The 20,088-nt window shown below is 49.1% G+C and overlaps 1 protein-coding gene across 1 annotated transcript in view; it reads left to right on the forward strand.

Annotated features, from left to right (window-relative positions):
* Nucleotides 1-20,088, forward strand: part of EVC2 (EvC ciliary complex subunit 2) — a 135,925-nt gene that overhangs the window by 41,581 nt on the left and 74,256 nt on the right. Inside the window, exons 9-10 of the mRNA XM_077750384.1 lie at nucleotides 5,927-6,061; nucleotides 9,685-9,824. Of these exons, the coding sequence (XP_077606510.1) occupies nucleotides 5,927-6,061; nucleotides 9,685-9,824 (275 nt within the window). The remainder of the gene's footprint in view (nucleotides 1-5,926; nucleotides 6,062-9,684; nucleotides 9,825-20,088) is intronic.

The following is a 20,088-nucleotide window of genomic DNA, read 5'->3' on the forward strand; positions in this document are numbered from 1 at the left end:
ATACAATGGACTTTTATTCAGCCTTAAAAAGGAAGGAAATTCTGTGTCTTAAATTCTACATATGAGTGAAATCATATATTTCTCTGACTGGCTTATTTCACTTAGCATAATACACTATACTCAATCCGTGTTGTTGCAAATGGGAAGATTTCATTCTTTCTGATCACTGAGTAATATTCCATTACACACAAACACACACACACCGTATCTTCCTTATTCATTCATCAGTCAGTGGACATTTGGGCGCTCTCTATAGGTTGGCTACTGTTGATAGCACTGTTACCTATATTGAGGAGCATGTGCCTCTTTGAATCAGCATTTTTGTATTCCTTGGATAAATACCTAGTGTGCAATTCCTGGGTCATAGGGTAGTTCTATATTTTTACTTTTTGAGGAATCTCCGTACTGTTTTCCGGAGTGGCTGCACCAGTTTGCATTCCCATCAGCAGTGCAAAAGCGTTCCCCTTTATAAGCATACTTGCCAATACCTGTTGTTTCCTGAGTTGTTAATTTTAGCTGTCCTGACAGGTGTGAAGTGGAAAATGGAAGGAAAGATAAGATAAAAACAGAGAGGGAGGCAAACCATAAGAGACTTAAATACACAGAACAAACTGAAGGTTGCTGGAGGGGAAGTGGGTGGGCGGATGGATTACATGGGTGATGGGTATTAAGGAGGGCACTTTCGGGGATGAGCAGTGGGTGTAACATGTAAGTGATGAATCACTAAATTCTAGTCCTGAAACCAATACTACTCTATATGTTAACTAATTTGAATTTGAATTTTAAAAAAGAAGGAAATTCTGAGACACACTACCACATGGATGAACCATAAAGACCTAATGCTAAATGAAGTAAGCCAGTCATAAACCACAAATACTGTACGATTCCTTAATGGAATCAAATTCATAGAGACAAAAGAATGGTGGGTGCCAGAGGCTGGAGGATGGAATGGGGGTGGCTTAATGGGGACAGAGTTTCAGTTTTATAAGATGAAAAAGTGCTGGCGATGGATGGTGGTAATGATATCGGAACAATGTGATTGTATTTGATATGGCAGGCCTGTACACTTAAAAATGAAAAAAATGTTTATTCATTATTTGAGAGAGTGAGAGACAAAGTGCAAGTATGGGAGGAAAGAGAGAGAGGGAGACAGGATCTCAAGCAGGCTCCAGGCTCTGAGCTGTGAGCGCAGAGCCTGGCACAGGGCTCCAACTTAAATGCAAGATAATGACCTGAACCAAAGTTGGATGCTTAACCGACCAAGCCACCTAGGCTCCCCAAGATGGTAAATTTTGTGTTACGTTTATTTTACTACAATTAAAAATATTATTCAAAAAAATTTTAATGGTTAAATATTCAGAATTCCAAGGGAAAGGGGAAAATTTTTTAATTCATAGAAAGCCAGAAACAGATCCTTCAAAGAACTCATCAGACACATTTACGTCAGAAGACAGTGGGAGGGTACCTCCATTGTTCTGAAGAAAAATTATTTTGAACCTTGGATTATAGATTCAGCCAAATAATCAAATGAGGGCAAAGTAACAACATTTAAAATATTTTCTAAAAAATATTTCATAAAAATCTTCAAAATATTTCATAAAAAATGTTTTCTAAATAGATTTACTTGAGAACAAATAAATACTGAAAATACTTATCACACTGAACAAAAAATACATCCAGGAAAAAGAAAGAAATGGGATCTAAGAAACATAGTTTTGCTTTAATCAATAATGTGTGACAATACAGAAAGCTGTAAATAGAAGGCTCCAGATGACAACAGCAAGCCTGGAAAGTAAACCCATTCTGATTAGGTCAGAATGGCAAAGCTTTCGGGGCATGATGGCTTTAAGAAAAAAAAAATCCACTACCTGCAACAGATAATATCATTAAGGAAATGGTATATATAATAGGAAGAAAAAAGAAAGGCAGTGAGAAACTCTAGGGAAAACAAAAAGTTACAGAAAAAGGAGTGCTAGTCCAACGTTAGTTAGCAAACTAAAGGTATGGCATGATTTTGAATAACTGATAAAATGTAACAAAAGGGATTGGATTAGAAATACATTGCTTTGGGGTACCTGGGTGGCTCAGTTGGTTGAGCATCTGACTTTGGCTCAGGCCATGATCCCACGGTTCATGAGTTCGAGCCCTGTATCAGGCCCTCTGCTGACAACTCAGAGCCTGGAGTCTGCTTCAGATTCTGTGTCTCCTTCTCTCTGCCCCTCCCTTGCTCGCGCTTTGTCTCTTTCTCTCAAAAATTAATAAACATTAAAAAAATTTTAAAAATATATTGCATTGAGGGGCAGATATTTAGTAACATCGGATTGTATTTTTTTACTTTTTCTTCAGTGAATAGCATTTGTGTAATCATAATAATAGTGTCCTAAAAATTTTTTAGTTTCAGTTTTTATACTTCTAAACCACAAAGAATTGTGATTGTAGAACAAAATATATGTTTTAAACCTTATAAACTGTGGAAGCAAGAAGTAGGCCAGGAAAGGTGGGAGGCAAGTGCGGGACATTAATTTCATTATCTTTTGTAATAAGAAGACAGGAAATAGTCTTTAAATCAAACATAAAAATTGAAATTTAATTTTTTAACTTCAGTTTACAAAGATAGTTAATTGAAAAACTAAAAATAATCATTAAAATTAGAAGGAAAAGTAGAGAGGGATATATAGGTCACAAACCCTACAAATTTGTGAGGTTAAAATTCATGAGCTAAATTAACGTCTGTCAGAGCGGAAATAATATGTTAATAATTATTACATATAATATGGTACATATGTGATACATGTGTAACATATATATTACATGTAATATGTTACATACATATCTATACCATGTTAATAATAATTCAGTTAATATGTAATGCTGATAAATCAAGAAATAAAGATATATGCATAAATTTTAGAGTATTTAATTTTAAGTAACCATCTGGTAAACTAAACCATAAAAACTAAAAACAGGGTTTGTTTAATATATTTGCCTCTGGGGGCACCTGGGTGGCTCAGTCAGCTAAGTGATGAACTTTGGATCAGGTCATGATCTTGTGGTTCATGAGTTCAAACCCCACACTGGTCCCCAAGCTTTTGGTACTGCAGCCTGCTTGGGATTCTGTCTCTGCCCCTTCCCTGCTTGCACACACTCACTCCCTCTGTCTCAAAAAAAAAAAGTTTGCCTCTGGGAAGCTGGGGTAGAGTGGATACGGGAAGGTAACAGGAAATTTGTTTATCTTTTTATATCCTTGACTTTTGTTAAGAACTCTTTTCTGTAGGATACCTACATTACTGTGCTTTTTTTAAAAGTAATAAAATGGCGGGCGCCTGGGTGGCTTCATCGGTTAAGTGTCTGACTTTCGCTTAGGTCATGATCTCGCGGTTCATGGGTTCGAGCCCCGCGTCGGGCTCTGTGCTGACTGCCAGCTCAGAGCCTGGAGCCTGTTTCAGTCTGTGACTCCCTCTCTCTCTGACCCTCCCCTGCTCACGCTGTCTCTCTCTCTCCTAGAAATAAAACACTAAAAAAAAATTAAAAAATAAATAAATGAAAGTAATAAAATGGCTACACAATTGCTAATTATGTGAACTGAATAATATATAGAGACTTAAAATATTTAACTACTTTTTGTATTTTGCGATGTTTAGGATACATTAGCATACTTTATAGGATGCTCTGCAAAACAGCTTTCTTTATAACTAAATGTGTGTGTATATTTCTGGACCAGATCAACCTTGTATATAAACTTGTATACACATTTTTGAATGCTTCCCTGAGGATAGAATCTTCGGTATTAAACTGCTGAGTTAAAGAGCCAGCTGTTTTAAAGCCTTCTTGTTATGGAGAAACACATTTTGTCCTTCTTATTTCTGAGTACAGACATTTTGTTGAAAATACTCTAAGGGATGAAATTGTTATCAGAATGGGAGGTTCTTGGTCCAGGTCTGTTTTTGACATCACCTTTGTTTTCTAAGTTTTATTTATTTATTTTTTTTATTTTGTGAGAGAGAGCGAATGAAGGGCAGAGAGCGAGAGCGGGGAGTGGTGGGGGAGGAATCCAAAGTAGGTTCTGTGCTGTCAGTGCAGAGCCCAACATGGGGCTCGAACCAACGAACCATGAGCTCATGACCTGAGCTGAAACCAAGAGTCAGAGGTTTAACTGACGGAGCCACCCAGGTGCCCTTTGAGGTCACCTTCTGATAAAATGACTGATTAATGGCCACCATATAGCTTCTCCATTACGGTACCGAAAGGAGTTGCCTTTGTCTACACAGCCCACGAAGGAAGAGACTCGGGGGCAAGAATCACTTGTGTTTAGTGAGCAAGTGTTAAAGCCAGATACTCTTAACAACTTTTTCCAACTTTGTTTATGTTCTTGTTTACTCCTCAGTACGACCCTTTGAGGGCCACTGTCTCCAATTTATACAAAGGGAGGAGGAGAGGTAAAGAGAGATGAACTGATCTGATCAGTTCTACGCAGCTCGTAAGGCAGAGATGATGCCACAGCCTGGTATTCTGAGTCCAGAGCCCAAGCTTCACCCACTCTGCTGCTTACAGGCTCCCCTTATTTGGGTCAGGCCCATTCAGTGCCCACACAGAGAGTACACCCCACAAACGGAGGAGGAACCCCAGCTTACAGCCCAGCACACAGCAAATGCTGGACGAGTAATTGGCGATCAAATAGATGGGCCAAGCTTTGCACTAATCTCTACATTACTGTTGTCTTTGATCTCCATGCAGTGAGGTATTGTTATCCCTATTTTACAGATGAGAAAAGTGAGGTTGCCAGAGGTCAAGTCACTCATGCATAGCATCACAGTTCTTGTGACTGAGCTGGCATGTCCATCCAGACCTGGAGGATTAGAAATCCAGAGCTCTTTATTTTGTTCAGAGTGCCTCTGAGAGAATCCAAGGAGCTAATTCTTGTGAAACCCTTAGCCTACGGGTTTCCAAAGTGTATTCCACGAACAAAGCACAGCAGTAGCTCCTTTGGGAACTTGCTGGAAATGCCACGTGTGAGGCCCTGTCCCCGGGTCTGGTGAATCAGAAACTGGGGGCGGGATGCAGGTCTGACGCATGCTCAAGTGTGACAGTCAGCCCAGGGTCTGAGCCCTTCCAGGTTCTCGCAAGATGCCAGCCCATGGTGTTGTCGGATCCTAAGGAAGAGGTGGATGGAGGGGCTGGAGGCGAGTGTCTAGAATATACCAGCTCCTCACGGTTGATTGATACCAGCCACTCCTGGCATCCTTCACAAATGCACATTTGTCCCGGGCTCTCGCTGGCTGGAGCCCAGAGGACGCCACCCAGGAGAGAGAGAGGGCTGGGCACATTAGCCCACGGGAGCTCTGAGGGCCACCTGTCAGGTTGTTGAATCGCCTGGCAGCCGGCCACCTCCCACCATGCGATGCTTCTCTGCCCCGTGCCTCCCCTGGCGCGGTCCTGATGTCCGGAGTGGGCTGCAGGCTGCCCCTCTAAGGGGGTGTGTTCCCAGCGAGGGGGAGGGAAAGGTGCTATGGGTTCTTCCCCGGGCCTCTGCGAAATTCTGCCTGACTCAAAACAGTTCACGGATCCCCAGTGCCGTCTATGGGTTGTTATGTGAGGATTCGGGAATTTAATGTTCTTGAGGTCTGTGAGGTGCCAGGCTCGGGGCAGATGGCCCTACTACGTGCAAGCCGCCATGCTCAGCCCCTTGAAGTGCTTGTCCCACTCAGTACTTAACAGATACGCCGTGTGGAAGCCACGCTCTAAGGAAACAGGCTCAGAGAGGTCCAGCAATGGTCTCAGGCAGCCCAGCCAGTGAGGACAGAGCTGGGTCCAAACCCAGCTGGTCTCACCGACTCCGGGCTTATTCTGCTGTAACTCTTAGTTACGACCTGACGGGAGGACGTGTAGCGTGACCACAGACAAGTCCCTGTCTCTTCTCATCCCCTAGGTTGCTCCCAACCATGGCCTTCACGCAGCAGGATTCTTCATAGCCTCCATCGCCTCCTTCGTGCTGACCTGGGCCACGCTTTTCTTCCTGGCTCGATACCAGTGTGTGAAGGGAAGCCTGCTCGCCAGGCACCAGGTGAGTCCCCACGTGCATCTGTTATTGGAGGGTAGTCCGGTTGGCGTAGACGCCAGGTTGAAGTCTTTCCTCCAGTTCGATGGGTGTCCGAATCCCCAGGGAAAGGACAGAGAAGTGCTCATGTCCAGGCTCACCTGCAGAGGCCGTGACTGGACTGTCCCAGGATGCGCCCCCGTCCTTGGTCATTTTTTTTTTTAAATGTTTTTTATTTATTTCTAGGAGAGAGAGAGAGACAGCATGAGCAGGGGAGGGTCAGAGAGAGAGGGAGTCACAGACTGAAACAGGCTCCAGGCTCTGAGCTGGCAGTCAGCACAGAGCCCGACGCGGGGCTCGAACCCACGAACCGCGAGATCATGACCTAAGCGAAAGTCGGACGCTTAACCGACTAAGCCACCCAGGCGCCCCATCCTTGGTCATTTTTAAAGCTCCCTGGATGATTCCAGCAAGTGCCGGGGGCCCAGAGCCCCTGCAGTCTGACTGAATAACCGAGCACCCAGCCATGCGGACAGTGCTGTGTTCACACCACACTAATTCAGGGCCAAGTCCACACTCCCTGCGGAGAAGTCTTTGGGGACTCACTCCATCCTCTGATCCTTCGGCTCAGCTATGGAGGCCCTTGTGGTCGGCTTCTGCCCACCTTGGCTGCCACTTTCCACATCACCCCTCAGCCCCACCCCACCCAGTGACTCTGCATTCCCCGAGAGCGTGAGCTCACCACACCCACCCTCCCATTTCTACCCCCTCTGCCCTTCGGTGAGCATAGGCTGGGACCCCCCTCTCCAGTCCCCGCACTGGCATTTGTAGACCCCACCCAGCACGCATCCCCATCTCGGGCCCGTCTGTGAACATCTCAGTCTCTGTATTTGTGTCTCAGTTCCCGCAGAAGCACATCTCGACACCAGGGTCCAAATGCAAGGAGTTCGTATGGGGCCTGACCCATACGCACCAGGAGATACTGGTGCGGGGTGAGGAGGTGAGGCAGGAAGGGAGGGCGGCCGGTCAGGTTAGCGCTGTGGGCCCCTGGAGCCTCACCCTCTGTGGGCAACTCTGGGGACCGTATGGAACGAGGCTGAGAGTCATCCCAGCTGAGGAGGGATGGTGCTGGGGCATATGTCACACCCCGTTGATCATGGGTCAAGGATATGGGGGCAGAGTCACTGTTAGACAGGAGGGGAGGATGGACTGCCCTCCCCACTGAGAAGGCGCTTCGAGGCCAGAAAATCAAGCAGGGACTCCCTACAATTTATAGGTTTATTCGGGCTAGCTTAGCGACAGGGAGTGGGGCGCGCTGCCACCCGGATGCTGTGCGGCTGGGGTTTCACACAAAGTACAGACCTCCGTCCACAGATATTATAGAGCGAGGGGACGTGCAGAGGGCATTGCAGTGGGATCAGAGGGGCCGCATGTACCTCCAGGGGCCCACGTGCACCTGCTCAACGGCTATCCTTTAATTAGATCTCATGGGGCCATCTGTGCGTTGGGAGGCGGAGAGACTGTGTTATCTTTAAGAAATTTACGGAGAGCCAAAAGAAGCCTCCCCCTTCCCGCCTCGATGGGCATTTCTAAGGTATGTGTATTAATCTACATGGAACACGTAGCCCCAAGAGAGGATGTGAGCAAGATGGCGGGCCACCCATGGAGCCAGTATTGCCCACACTCCTACAGGGACCAGGACAAAGGGTGACGTTATTTCCTGGCATGGGCTCTGAAGGCCGGCGGAAGGCTTTGGGGAAGCAGTGTAGATACTGGCTGGTGGGTCTTGGGCTAGTGGGCCCTGAACCAGCAGGGGCGAGGGACTTGTGTAGGAGGCAGGCGGTCTCTGCTACAATTCCCATTGCCTCGTACGGAGCCTGGCACTGAGGAGGCCCTGAGTACATGTGTGAGGGGATGGATGAGCCCTCGGCCCATCAGTGGGTGGACAGGCGGGAAGGAAATCAGGGCAGCAGTTCATAGAGTGAGGGGCTCCGTGGAGCCATCCCCAGAAGGCACTGCTGAAAGTAAGCGCCCGCTGGCAGCTTCCTGGTCCCTCCGGGGCCCGGAGGGCTGGAGCTGCTGCGACTCAGTGTCCCCCAAAGGCCCAGCAACTTGAAGGAAACATAGCCATCTTTCCCCCTCACTTTATTTTTTTTTAACTTTTTAAAAATTTACTTATTTTAGAGAGAGAGAGAGAGAGTGTGAGCAGGGGAGGGTCAGAGAGAGAGGGAGACACAGAATCTGAAGCAGCTCCAGGCTCCGAGCTGTCAGCACAGAGCCCGACACGGGTCTTGACCTTACAGACTGCGAAATCATGACCTGAGCGGAAGTCGGACGCTCAACCGACTGAGCCAGTCAGGAGCCCCTCCCCTCACTCTATATTGAGGAAACTGAGGCCCATGAAGTTAAATACTTGCTTCAGGTGGCCTGGGGACCTGGCTTCTGGGGGCCGTGTCTGGAGGCTGGACGTCGTGTCCCATCGTTCACTGTATGTCTGCTTCCCTGGCCAGAGGATGGCCGTTTCAAAGTGAGATCGGCCTACAGTGTCCGTGGCAGGCAAAAGTGAGGGGAAGAAGAAAGGTCCCTGTCATCAGACCTCTGGCTTCTCTCTCAAAGCTGTTATCGATCACAGAAGAACAAAACCTCTCAGCTGCTTTGATGAAAGAGCAGAAATCCCTTCCCTGGAGATGAAAGGCTGATCATTACAATCACAGAGAGGAAAGCAAAGTGTTGATTTAAGGTCTGAAGACCCTTGAAGTTCACAGGAGGAATGCTTTTCACATCTTCCTTTAGTTTTGCCAGCCTGAGGCAGCTGCTGAGACAGTGCACAGTAAAGCAGAAGAGAGCCTTCTTCACTCCTTCCTTAGGAGTTCGATCAATTTGGGCCAGATACCAACCCTGACTCTTCGTGAGCTATGCGAACTCAGATAACGTCATTTCACACCTCTGAGCCTTAGTTTCTTATTTGTGATGTGGGGGCAACCGCATTTATTGTGTTCTGATAGTTTCATGATAATACACATATAATGTACAGGGACAGGGATTCTTAAATATTAGCTGTAGTTATCACCCGTTTTTCAGAATTAATATTAAGGACACAATAGATACATCTATCCAATCATAGGGTTGGGCTTAATTATCTTTGATGTCATTTCCATCTGACAGTTCTATATTCTGATTAGAAACCAGCCAGATCCATGAAATTGAAGTTCATCTGCCAACTATAATTTTCCTCTGCATGATGGTGATGGTGGTGGTAGTGGTGGTGGTGATGATGGTGATGGTGGTGGTCGTGATGATAGTGATGATGATGGTGATGGTGATGCTATGATGACGGCGATGGTGATATGATGATGGTGATGGTGGTGAAATATTTTCATAGGTCTTTACAGCTTGCAAAGGCCTCTCCATCCATTGGTTTGTTTATACACACAGTAACCCTGTGTGGGGCTACTGGAATTATGATCCCATTTCTTTGATGAGAAAATGGAGGCTCAGGGAAAATGCAACGTCCTGCTTGAGTTTACCCTGGTCACAAGCGAGGGGGCCAGCAAGATCCTCTGACTGCAGATCTCTGCCTTCCCTCATGACTCTCCACACAGGACATTCCCAAGAGGGCTCACTCCATTGTTTCTGAAATTTCCCTGTAGGTTCAGCCTCATGAGAACAAGCTGGAGCACTGCCAGTTCACCTCAGCTGATGGCATCAATGAGGACCTTGCTCTCAATGACCAAATGATTGACATCCTGTCTTCAGAAGACCCCGGGAGCATGCTTCAAGCCTTAGAAGAGTAAGAATTCTCAATCACATTATACTTGCTTGGACGTGGTGAATGCTTTATTTTAAAAAAAAATTTTTTTTAATGTTTATTTATTTCTGAGAGAGAGCGAGCCAGCGTGAGCAGGGGAGGGTCAGAGAGAGGGAGACACAGAATCCAAAGCAGGCTCCAGGCTCTGAGCTGTCAGCACAGAGCCCGACGCAGGGCTCAAACCCACAAACTGTGAGATCATGACCTGAGCCAAAGTCGGACGCTTAACCGACTGAGCCACCCAGGCACCCCAATGTGGTGAATGCTTTAACGTCACTGGCCTCAGAGCAGACACGGAGTACATTTCATTCATTCATTCATTCATTCAATCATTTGTTACTCCATAGTCATAATGGAACTATTGCTATGCTTGGTATTTGGGAAAACAGATGAATGAATAAGACATAGTTTGTACGGTAAACTGTCTGATCTAAGGGGGAAGACAGACATGTAAATTTAAGTGACCATACAAGTTTGATGAACACATTGCTAAAAGGAAAAATCAAGGCCAGCTGAGCTGAGAAAAGAATTACCTCTGAGAGAGTCCTGGAAATGCATCTCAGAGGTGATGATATACTAACTAATTCTTGAGGCATGGATATAAGCTTTCCAACCACATTATGAGAAGAAAGACTTTATTCAGGTAGAGGGAAGAAAAGGCAGATGAAAGGTTGAACAGGATGCATTTGGTGAACGCAGTAGCTCGGAACGACTGATGTGTGGACTGTTGTATTGTGTGCCTTAAAGTCAGGGAAGAGGCAGCTGGAGAGAGCGAGGCCAGGGCAGGCGACGTGTTGGCTGAACTGAATTTGATTCTTGTAGTTTATTATCATTTATTCGCTCGTACTTAAAATGTACCACCTGTGAACATGGAGCCAGACACACTTCATGAAGACGAACTCATGATCCTCCTAGCAACCCTACGGAGTGGCGGGGGGTGGGGGGGGGGGGGGAGTTGTGTTCTCACCATGATGAGGAGCTTGCCCCAGGGCACACACTGTAAATGAGAGAGCCAGGTTCAAGGCCAGGCTGCCTGGCTCCAGGGTGTGTGCCTCTAATCGCAGCCCACGGCTTCTCCTGGCCGGAGCAGAGGTCATGGTCTCCAAGGCGACTCACTCAGTTCATCACCTTGGCTTTTCCCTTTCCCTTTCAGCAAATATTTACGGAGAGCTTCTTTCTGGGTTCGTTTCTTGGTGTACCGTTGTCTTCCAGAATTCTGTTCTTTACTTCTTCAAGCGTAAGAAGCCTCATTATTTTAGAATCTCTGATGCATTATTACCTTTCCCATGTTCTTGTGCCTGTTGTCTTTTGTTCCTCTTAGTCTCTGATCCCATTTCCTCGTCTCCTCGGATGCCTGGGTAGTTTTGATTGTGCGCCAGTGGGTGTGAAAATTTATGAAGACGATTGAGGACTGACTAAGATGGGGTTAGCCCCTTCCAGGCAGCGAGAGGCGTCATTCTGGGTGACCTCCATATAGAGACTGAGACCATGCCGGGCAGAGTTTCCGGTCCTTCAAGGTCCGGTCTGTTTCTGGCGTATCTTTACCTCCAAGGCATCTGTACCCACCAAAGAGTAAGGGACTTTATCAGGCTGACCTCTCCTTGGAGTCCCTGGACTTGAGTTTCCGCCTCCCCGGTTCTGCAGGTCTGTTGAGAATTCTGCAGAGTTGATCAGCCCTTGGGGCTGCCTCTTCTGGTACTTAGCAGACGCCCTTTGGAATCGAGTGGCCCCAGATGTGGGGCTACCCTCTCTGAGTTTCTTTGTTCTTCTAGGTCTTGATGTTATCTTTTATTCCTCCTTGTTGTCTTCAACTGAATTTGTTTTCACTCACCTTTTCTTTTGAGGGGATAGTTTGTCCAGATTACCTAGACCACAAATAGAATGCATCTTTGTGTCAGCCATACTCTAGGCAATGAATAGACACTGTCCCTGCCACAGAGGCACCTGTGAGAGGGATGGACAGGCAAGCAGGCCAGCCCCAAGGTAGCACAGAGCAGGAGCACCCTTGAGTGGCCCCCAGAGTTAGATCCGGGTTTAAGTCTAGACTGTGCCACCATGCACCCTTGGTTAAGTTACATGAGTGAAGGCTCAGGGTGCGAGGGGCTAGGTCATGGAGGGTTCTGGATGTCAGCTCCATGGTAAGCCCTAAAGACCCAAGGAATGGCCTTTTAATTTTAATAGGGGCGGATCTGTGTGTTGAAAGGCCACTCTGGGTACAAATGGGCAATGGCTTAGAAGTCCAGGGAGATTGTTGGAGATGGCGATGGGTGACTTGGGGAGGAGCCGTAGGTTTGGGGAGGACAGGGGTTAGCAGGAGGAGCCTAGTGAATTTAGCAGCCAATTGCCGTGTGGCTGTGAAGGGATGCACGGGGGGCGGAGGGGTGCCGTCATTTGGACATTGAAGGGGAGGGAAACTATCTCCCTGGGAAGTCATGTTGGACCGATGATTGTTATTAGCAACAGGGCCACGTGGGAACCCCCCAGGCCGGATTCCATTTGTGACCAACTTCTTCCGATCGTACATTCGGGATGCATAGCTCCACCCGCTCGTTCCCCACTGGGGAGTGATACCTATCGATTTGGAGTCATCGCCATGCCGATAAGCTCTAACGCCTTATATTTTTACTTAATGTCTCATATTTGTGCAGCATTTAAAAATGCAGGGTCTCTTACACATGTTGACTTGGTTCCCATACAAACCATCTTATTTTTGGTAGAGCGTCTCATTTTCAGCATTTGCTAGTTGAAGAATATGATGCTCATGTAGGTAAAGAGGTTTATCTGTAGCCACACACCTAGTAAGTGAGTTTTTCTCTGTTTAATCTCGGCCACGTTCTGTTCTCCAAATACTCTCTGAGCCTCAGTTTCTTCCTCTCTCAACTGGGGAAACCAGAAACACTATGGGAGACTGGACAGCTTGATGATGTGCGAGTCCTCACTGTGGTGTTCATTCCAAGCCAGGGTCTCCCTTGAAGGGACATGGGCAGATGGTAAAGAGAAGCGTTCAAGATGGTCAGCCCTTCTCCGAGTCTTTCTCAAGAGCCATGCAAACAGCACCTGAGTAGCTCTGGTCCCGTCTCCCTGGAGGCTGGAAACGGTGTCCCGTGGCATGAGACGGACCCAAGAGAGCCTCAGAAACAGAGAGCACAGTCTTTACTTCTTAGGAGTGACGGGTCACTGGTCTGGGAGAAGAGCTCTCTCGTGACTGACTCACGGCATTTTGTGAGCTGAGGGGTGTTCCAAGCCCAGAGGGACTTCCTTCCTGCCTGAGGGGAGCCCCTTCCCAGCTGAGCGCCCTCACGCACTGTCGGGACTTCAACCATGAAGGGCAAGACTGTCCTGGCACGGAACTGGGCATCAGGCCTTGTTTACCCGTTTCTGGGTCCAGCATCATTCGGCTTGGCTCACTGAGCTTTGTGCAGCCATTCAGTCGTGATCCTTCATTTTAACTTAACCCCCTAATCAGAACACCAAGGGCAACACGTTAACGTTTGCCACACTTTTGGAGGAGGGAGGATTGGATGGGCGGCAGGGGAAAGGTGGCTGGTTGACTGGCAAAGATTCGTAGATGTCTCTGATTACAGTAAGTGGTAGGAGCAGGTGCATTACCAGAGTATTTCCTAGCTTTTTGTCTGTTTCCTTCCAAAACACGAAAATGCAAAGTAGAGCGAAGGGATTTTGTTTGTGTGATCAGCACCTGGGTATTTAATTTCCAAGTAGGTGGTAGTTCCCCACCTCCGGCCAGAGGAAGTAGGGCTGTGATTAGCATATATATGGGTGGGTGTAATATATGTGTATGTTAATACATACATAGCAGTATATGTGATAGTAACCTATCATAGTAACAAAAGATAATGTAAATAGTATTAGCACTACATGGGAAGGCATTAATCATCCTTTGTTGTCGGTTCAAGAAGTGATTGGGGCACCTGAGTGCCTCAGTCGGTTAACATCTGACTTTGGCTCAGGTCATGATCTCACGGTTCCTGGGCTTGAGCCCCGTGTTGGACTCTATGCTAACAACTCAGAGCCTGGAGCCTGCTTTGGATTCTGTGTCTCCCTCTCTCTCTCTCTGCCCCTCCCCTTCTTGTGCTCCGTCTCTCTCTCAAAAAAATAAACATTAAAATTAAAAAAAAAAAAAAGAAGTGATGGCATGTAGGGAACACAGTCTTCCTCGAGTCCTGCATTTGGTCGAATCAACAACAGCCACTGCACGTGTCAGTCCTGACGTGTGAAATGCCGTGAGGACCAAGGTTACCAAGATGGTATTCCTGTAAGTCACCCAGGAGCTCCAGAATTTGATATTTATTTCTCTTTGGAAGCTGCTCTTGTTTTCCCTGAAGAGTGTTTAACGTTGATTGTCAAGCCTGACCTGAGACTGCCAGCTGCCTTGGTCCCTCGCCCCCTCCGCCCCCCATCCCAACGTTCAGTATTTATTGATCGCCGGCTCTGTTTCAGGCTCTGTGGTTGAATGCTCATTTCAGGGTCTTGGTGATTTCTTTTTTTTTTTTACTTTTAATCACAGCATTGTCAGTTACTTCTAATCTTTCCATCTTGACTTCTCGTCAGGCTTAGAAGCTCCCAGAATGAAAATGTCACTCAGAATGTCAGGGGCTTAGTATGCATGGAAATCTGTGATTGTCTCCCCACTAAAAATAGCTTTTTTTTTTTCCTCCGAGCAAGTCATTTATCACATTTGTGGTTTGCTTTTGACAAAGAACATTTCCTTGGTTTGCATGATGTATCTTTCACATCATTAATTCATAGGCTGCCTCTTGCAGAGAGGATCTGAGGGACTGCTCTCTCCTTTGGTTTCTGTCAGGCTCCCAGACGGTTGTCATAATTGAGGCAGCTCAGCCCCAGGCATGCAGAGACAAGAGGAAAGAGGAACCAGGCACCACTGGCTGCTTCCGGAAGCTTCTAGAAGCATGGAGAGCCCACTAGTCTTGCTCTGGCCCCGACCTCCGCCAAGCGCCTCTTCCCCATGCTCTTAGGTCATTCTCACAGCGGCTCTTGAAAGGAAGCTGGTGTTCAAAAAGGGCTTATTGGTTTTACTTGAAGGTCGCATAAGTGGAAACGGGCTTGACCCCAGGCCCGTGTGCGTTCAGATCCACTGTTCGGTTGACAAAGCAGCTTTTAGAGAAGCTTGTGCGTGGATTTTTCCAGAGAGGCAAAGGAAAATAAGAGAAAGTCCAGGCCGGTGTCTATTTCCTGGTCGTCAAAGGAAGCTCATCGTAGCCTTTGGTGTCGTTAGTGCCACCTGCTCCGCTGTCTCAGTCACCATGATGGTTTGTACTGAGTATTCGTTGAGTGTTCGTTGGGGCGAGGCTTTCCAGTCTATATGTGTTTGTGATTTTCACGTGCCGGCCATATGGCGGGTGTGCGTTTTCTACAATTGCACCCTCTCTATTCTGTGTTAATGCTCTACAGAGATGCAGTTTTGTTCCTCGCCTCTGGAACTCAGGGAAGTTAGGCGACTCACCCAGATTCCCTTAATTCCTTGCTTGTTCGTGTGCGCAATCACCTTTTACAATGTGGGAAGCCCTGGCCCGATGCTGGCAGACCGTCCCGGTGCGCCTCCCCGTGCGACTCATGCCCGCGGGATACAGATGCGAGCGCGGATAACCACGTAATTCCGCGGCATAGTGGGGGCTATAAAGGAGCAGGATGCTCTGACTCTTCCGCAGTGCTTTCCCGTGCAGGGAGCCGAGGTGGGGAGCTTTGCTGTGCCAGGGGACCGAGGTGGGGAGTGAATCTTGGGAATGAATCTGGGGGTGAAATTTTCACTGGGTGTCGGAGGGCCATTAGGACAGTATCAGGCAGCGAATGGGGGTGTTCCTGGCAGAGTGACCCCACGTGTACCGGGCACGGGCGTGAGGGGCCTCCCAATGTCCTCACAGGCGCAGAGAGGATTCAGGAGACTGGATGCATGGGAGGGTGTCCACAAGACACCTTCGCATCATTCACACACCCCTCGATTGCCTCTTCCCCCGGCCCACCAGATACCCACGTCTAGGCCGGTCCTGGATTTCTGGAAGGAGGGATGTCAGGGTTCACTGAGAGCCGCACTTGCCTGAGACAAGCACACGGGCCACCTGAGGCGGAAACCCCACCCTCACACCTGTGCCTCGCTCCCCGGTTCCCACGAGGTGCTGGGTCCCCGCCAGTGGCTGACAAGCCAGAGCGGGGATTTTTATGGGGGACAGACCGGGGACTGCGGCCGAGTAGAGCATCGGTAAGGCCCATCTCGTTTCCATGGCAACACTTATGGTCATCTTCCCAGCAAGGGGAGGGTTTCTTGGAGGAGATGCTTTCCTTCTTTTAGAAGCAGGTGTTTTGTGAGCCCCCACCGTCTCGCACCTGGCGCTGTGCTTGGCAAGGTGCCTGGGGGCAGGGGAGAAGCCAAGGAAGGCAAGGGGCCCCAGGACGCCCGCCATCTGTGGGGGAAACTGCTCACAGACAGCTACATACAGCACAGTACATGTGGGAATAATCCTCGGATAGCGCCTCTGTCGTGTACAAGTGCTTTGCACATGGTCTGGTGAACCTTGCAGGGTGGGACGTGATATTGTCCTTGACTTTGCATCCCACCGAATCCACCCCACCACTCCCCAGGCCAATAGGTCCTACACGGCCTCTGAGGGATCTCTTAGACATCAAACGAAATCATGTCAGCCGTTGGAGTGGCTCAGGGTGTCAGTACAGAGCTCTCCTTTCCCCTCAACCTGGAGTTCTGGGCCAGTTGGGAAATGAGACGTATATCAGGGATGTTCTCCAGCCTAGCCCAAGGTCGACACCACCTGTCACTTTCATGACTTGGGAAAGCTCAGTCCGAGGATGTGGCTTTACGTGCCTCCCCAGAAAGCCGCCTTCGGGGACGTCCCGCTGCCTGGACAGCAGGCGCTGCGGCTGCTCTTGCCAAGTGCAAACCCCTGTCCCCTGTCGGTTTCCTCACAGAGCCCCTCCCTCTGCGTGAAGGGGCCCCAAGGAGAGGGAGACCCACTTGGCCCCTCCTCAGCACTGGCCGTTCAGGTTGGCTGCTCCCAACCAATGGCTTCTGGTCACAGGCGGCAGGTGCAGGCATGCAGCAAGAGGGGAGCCCACCTTCCTGGGGAGGGTGGTACTTCTCACAGACTTGCGGGGTCCTGCCCTGGGCCACCACCTTGACTTGACTATACACGGTCAGTCTGGCCCCAGCCATAGGGAGCAGCCAGGAGAGACTTCATCACTGGCAAGGGAGAAACTCCCTGTGTCCCAGGGAAGAGACCAGCCTATAGCCCCTAACTCTGATCAGTGACCGTGTTTCTTCTGTCTCTGCTCAGCCCGTTTGCTGAATTGTAAGTAATGAACATGGCCAAGAATTAGAGACGCATAAAAGGCTGTGGTGCGCAAATCAAAGTGTCTTCTCCTCCCTGCGCCCGAGGGCAGTCCATTCCCCGTGGCATGCGGCCGGTGGGGATCGTCCGTGGCTATCTATGTTTTTACACAGACTCCTTTTTAAAAAATGCCAAGTAATAGTCTATCTCACGCACTGTTTAGCTCCTTTACGTCCCATTTTGCAACAATCTTGGAGGTGGTTCAACATCCCTAACTATGTACAACAGCCTGTTCTTCTTCTTTAAGTGGTTGTATAAAATATTCTTTTTTTTTTAAAAAAAGTTTATTTATTTTAAGAGAGAGCGAGTGCACAGGAGGGAGGGGCAGAGAGGGAGAGGAAGAGAGGGATCCCAGGCGGGCTCCGCACTGCCAGCACAGAGCCCCACGCAGGGCTCAATCCCAGCAACCCTGAGATCACGACCTGAGCCGAAACTGAGAGTCGGACGCTTAACCGACTGAGCCCCCCCAGACGCCCCAAATGGTTGCATCACTTTCGAATAACAGTAATGATTCCTGAATTCATTGAGAGTTTTAATGAAAGGCAGCTCTGTTTCACGTGCATGAACCTGTCTCCCCCCAAGCAGCCTCCGAGCTAAGGACTGTTTACAGATGTGGAAGCTAAATCACAGAGAGTGTGAGTCACTGGGACGTGAGCCCCGGGGCCTGAGGGCAGAGCACACTGCGTTCATGAATGTGCTCCAGCCCCCAGCAAACGCAGAGCTCTTAACCTCCCGCATCGAGGGCTGTGCGCATGCGTGCCAAGTTAACTGCAGCGTGAATTCCTCATAGTGCAGTCGCTGCATTATTGTGAACTCCGCATAGCTGCCGTCAGATCGCCCGCCAGAGAGGCCGGGCCGGCTCACCCTCCAGCGTAGGAGAGTCCTGGTGTCGCACGTGCTAGTCACAGTGACGGATCAGGGTCAGGCTGACGGGAAACCACAGCTCTTCCTGTAGCTCTCACCTGCGCTTTTCTTGGGATGCATGAGGTGGCACATCTTTTGCACACGTTGCCGATGTGTCTGTGTGAGCAGAGGAGATGGTCCAGGCTTAGGGTGGACGGCTTGAGTCACAGCACTTGCCCCCCACTCCTGATCTGCCACTTAATCATTCGATGACCTTGAGCACTGCCCGTAACCTCCCTCCCTGTGCCTCAGTGTCCTCCTGTGAACACGGGGGTGCTGACCGTGCCCATCCAGCGGGAGGTAGGGGCTTAACAGGCTCACATACGCCCAGGGCTGAGAACAGGGGCTGTGGACGGGCTCGTGGCAAGTGGTTCGCCTGTTTCCAGACCCTTTAGTGCTTGGCTCAGTGCTGCCCATTGATGTTGACTTTTTTCCTATGACTCAGCTCTGTAGATTTTGCAGAAATAGATGATGGTTACTCAGTGACTCCCAGTTTCTAATTCATTGCTGTGCCCGAGCGTGTCATGTAGCTGTTCAGTCCTCAGTGGGCTGGAAGGCTGGAAGCCACAGTTGTACTGTGAGCCCAACTGCCTGGGTCCCAGCCCCTTGGAGGTCATAGGCTAGAGGGGGAGACAGGCATTCAACAGAGAATCATGGAAAAATCCATGATTACCCACCATGCCGGGCGCCGTGAGTGATGCCTTGTGCTCTGAGAACCTTGCCCAGAGCCCCTCTTGCCAGGAGAGATTTGTGGGCTGGTGGGTTGGTGCGTGCTCAAGGACCAGAGAGGCTGACTTCGGGGGGGGGGGGGGGCAGTGGCTCAGGCAGGGACGCTAGCCTCAGGAAACGCCAACGATTAGATTATCCTGCAGGGTGGGGTGCCGTGGATGGTCGGATGGAGGGGGAGGCCAGCCTGGTTGTGAAGGCTGGACTGCTGGGCGTGGGCTTCGGGCTTTGATTTGGACTGGGGTCTTTTGCTCTTGGAGAAGGTGAACCCTGAGACCAGAGCCATGTTCCTGGTCCCTTGCTGCTTCAATGTCAGTGGGATTTATAAGCTCCCTTCTTTTCCGGCATTCGTCGATTTGGTGTTGGGATGCTTACCCAGGGATTTAGTTCAGACTTTTTACTTTGAAAATCTTTCCTTTGTTGCTTTTGCTGCTACTTTCTGTGTTTTTCACCAACACATGAAAATATCCGAGACATTCACTTGACAACTCATGTACACAGATCTCTCTGGGACGATATTCCTTCCCAATCACTGCGGCCTGAGATTCTTAAAGGTCACGGGTATTTCGGTGCTGGGGGAAGTCAGCTGTCTAGTAGGTGTGTTGTCACCAAAGTGTCATTCTGGCACTGGTGGCGATCACTGTGTACAGCCCAGAAGACCAGCCGGCGGGTTAGCCCTTGACGGCCCTTGTTTCTGCTTTTGCTCATTCATCCCCTCCTCCGACAAGTATTCCCTGAGCACTTTCTCATCCAGAGCCATTTTCCAGGCACCGCGGTGCTGAGATGGGTCCAGAGCACCCCATGCCCGCCGGACACTTACAGGTCACTGAGAAGACAGACTCACAGGTGGTCCCGACAAGATGGCCCAGGGTGCAGGTGGCAGGGACAGGACACTGGGCAGGGTGGGAGGGGAGGGCTCCAGCTCTGCCTTCACCTGGAAGGTGTGGCCTGAGGCAGAAGGAGGGGCCAGAGGAAGAGGGCGGGAGTCAGGTTCCCAGATAGACAGACATGGCCCCATGGATCTAGGCTTTCCATTTTACCCATCTGGGAGACGTGTATTGAGCAGTGCATCTTGCAGACACTCTCTGGATACAGCAGGGACCAAAGTAAAGTCCTTGTCCTCCCAAGCTGTCCGTGGTCGGCGGGGACAGAAAATAAATGGGGATGAAATGTAAGGAGGTGATGAGTTAGTGGAAAATGACGAAATGGGGAATGGCAGGTGCGACGTTAAGTAGATACAT

Source organism: Crocuta crocuta, unplaced genomic scaffold, assembly GCF_008692635.1.
Source record: "Crocuta crocuta isolate KB4526 unplaced genomic scaffold, BGI_CrCroc_1.0 scaffold179, whole genome shotgun sequence".
Taxonomy (NCBI): Eukaryota; Metazoa; Chordata; class Mammalia; order Carnivora; family Hyaenidae; genus Crocuta; species Crocuta crocuta.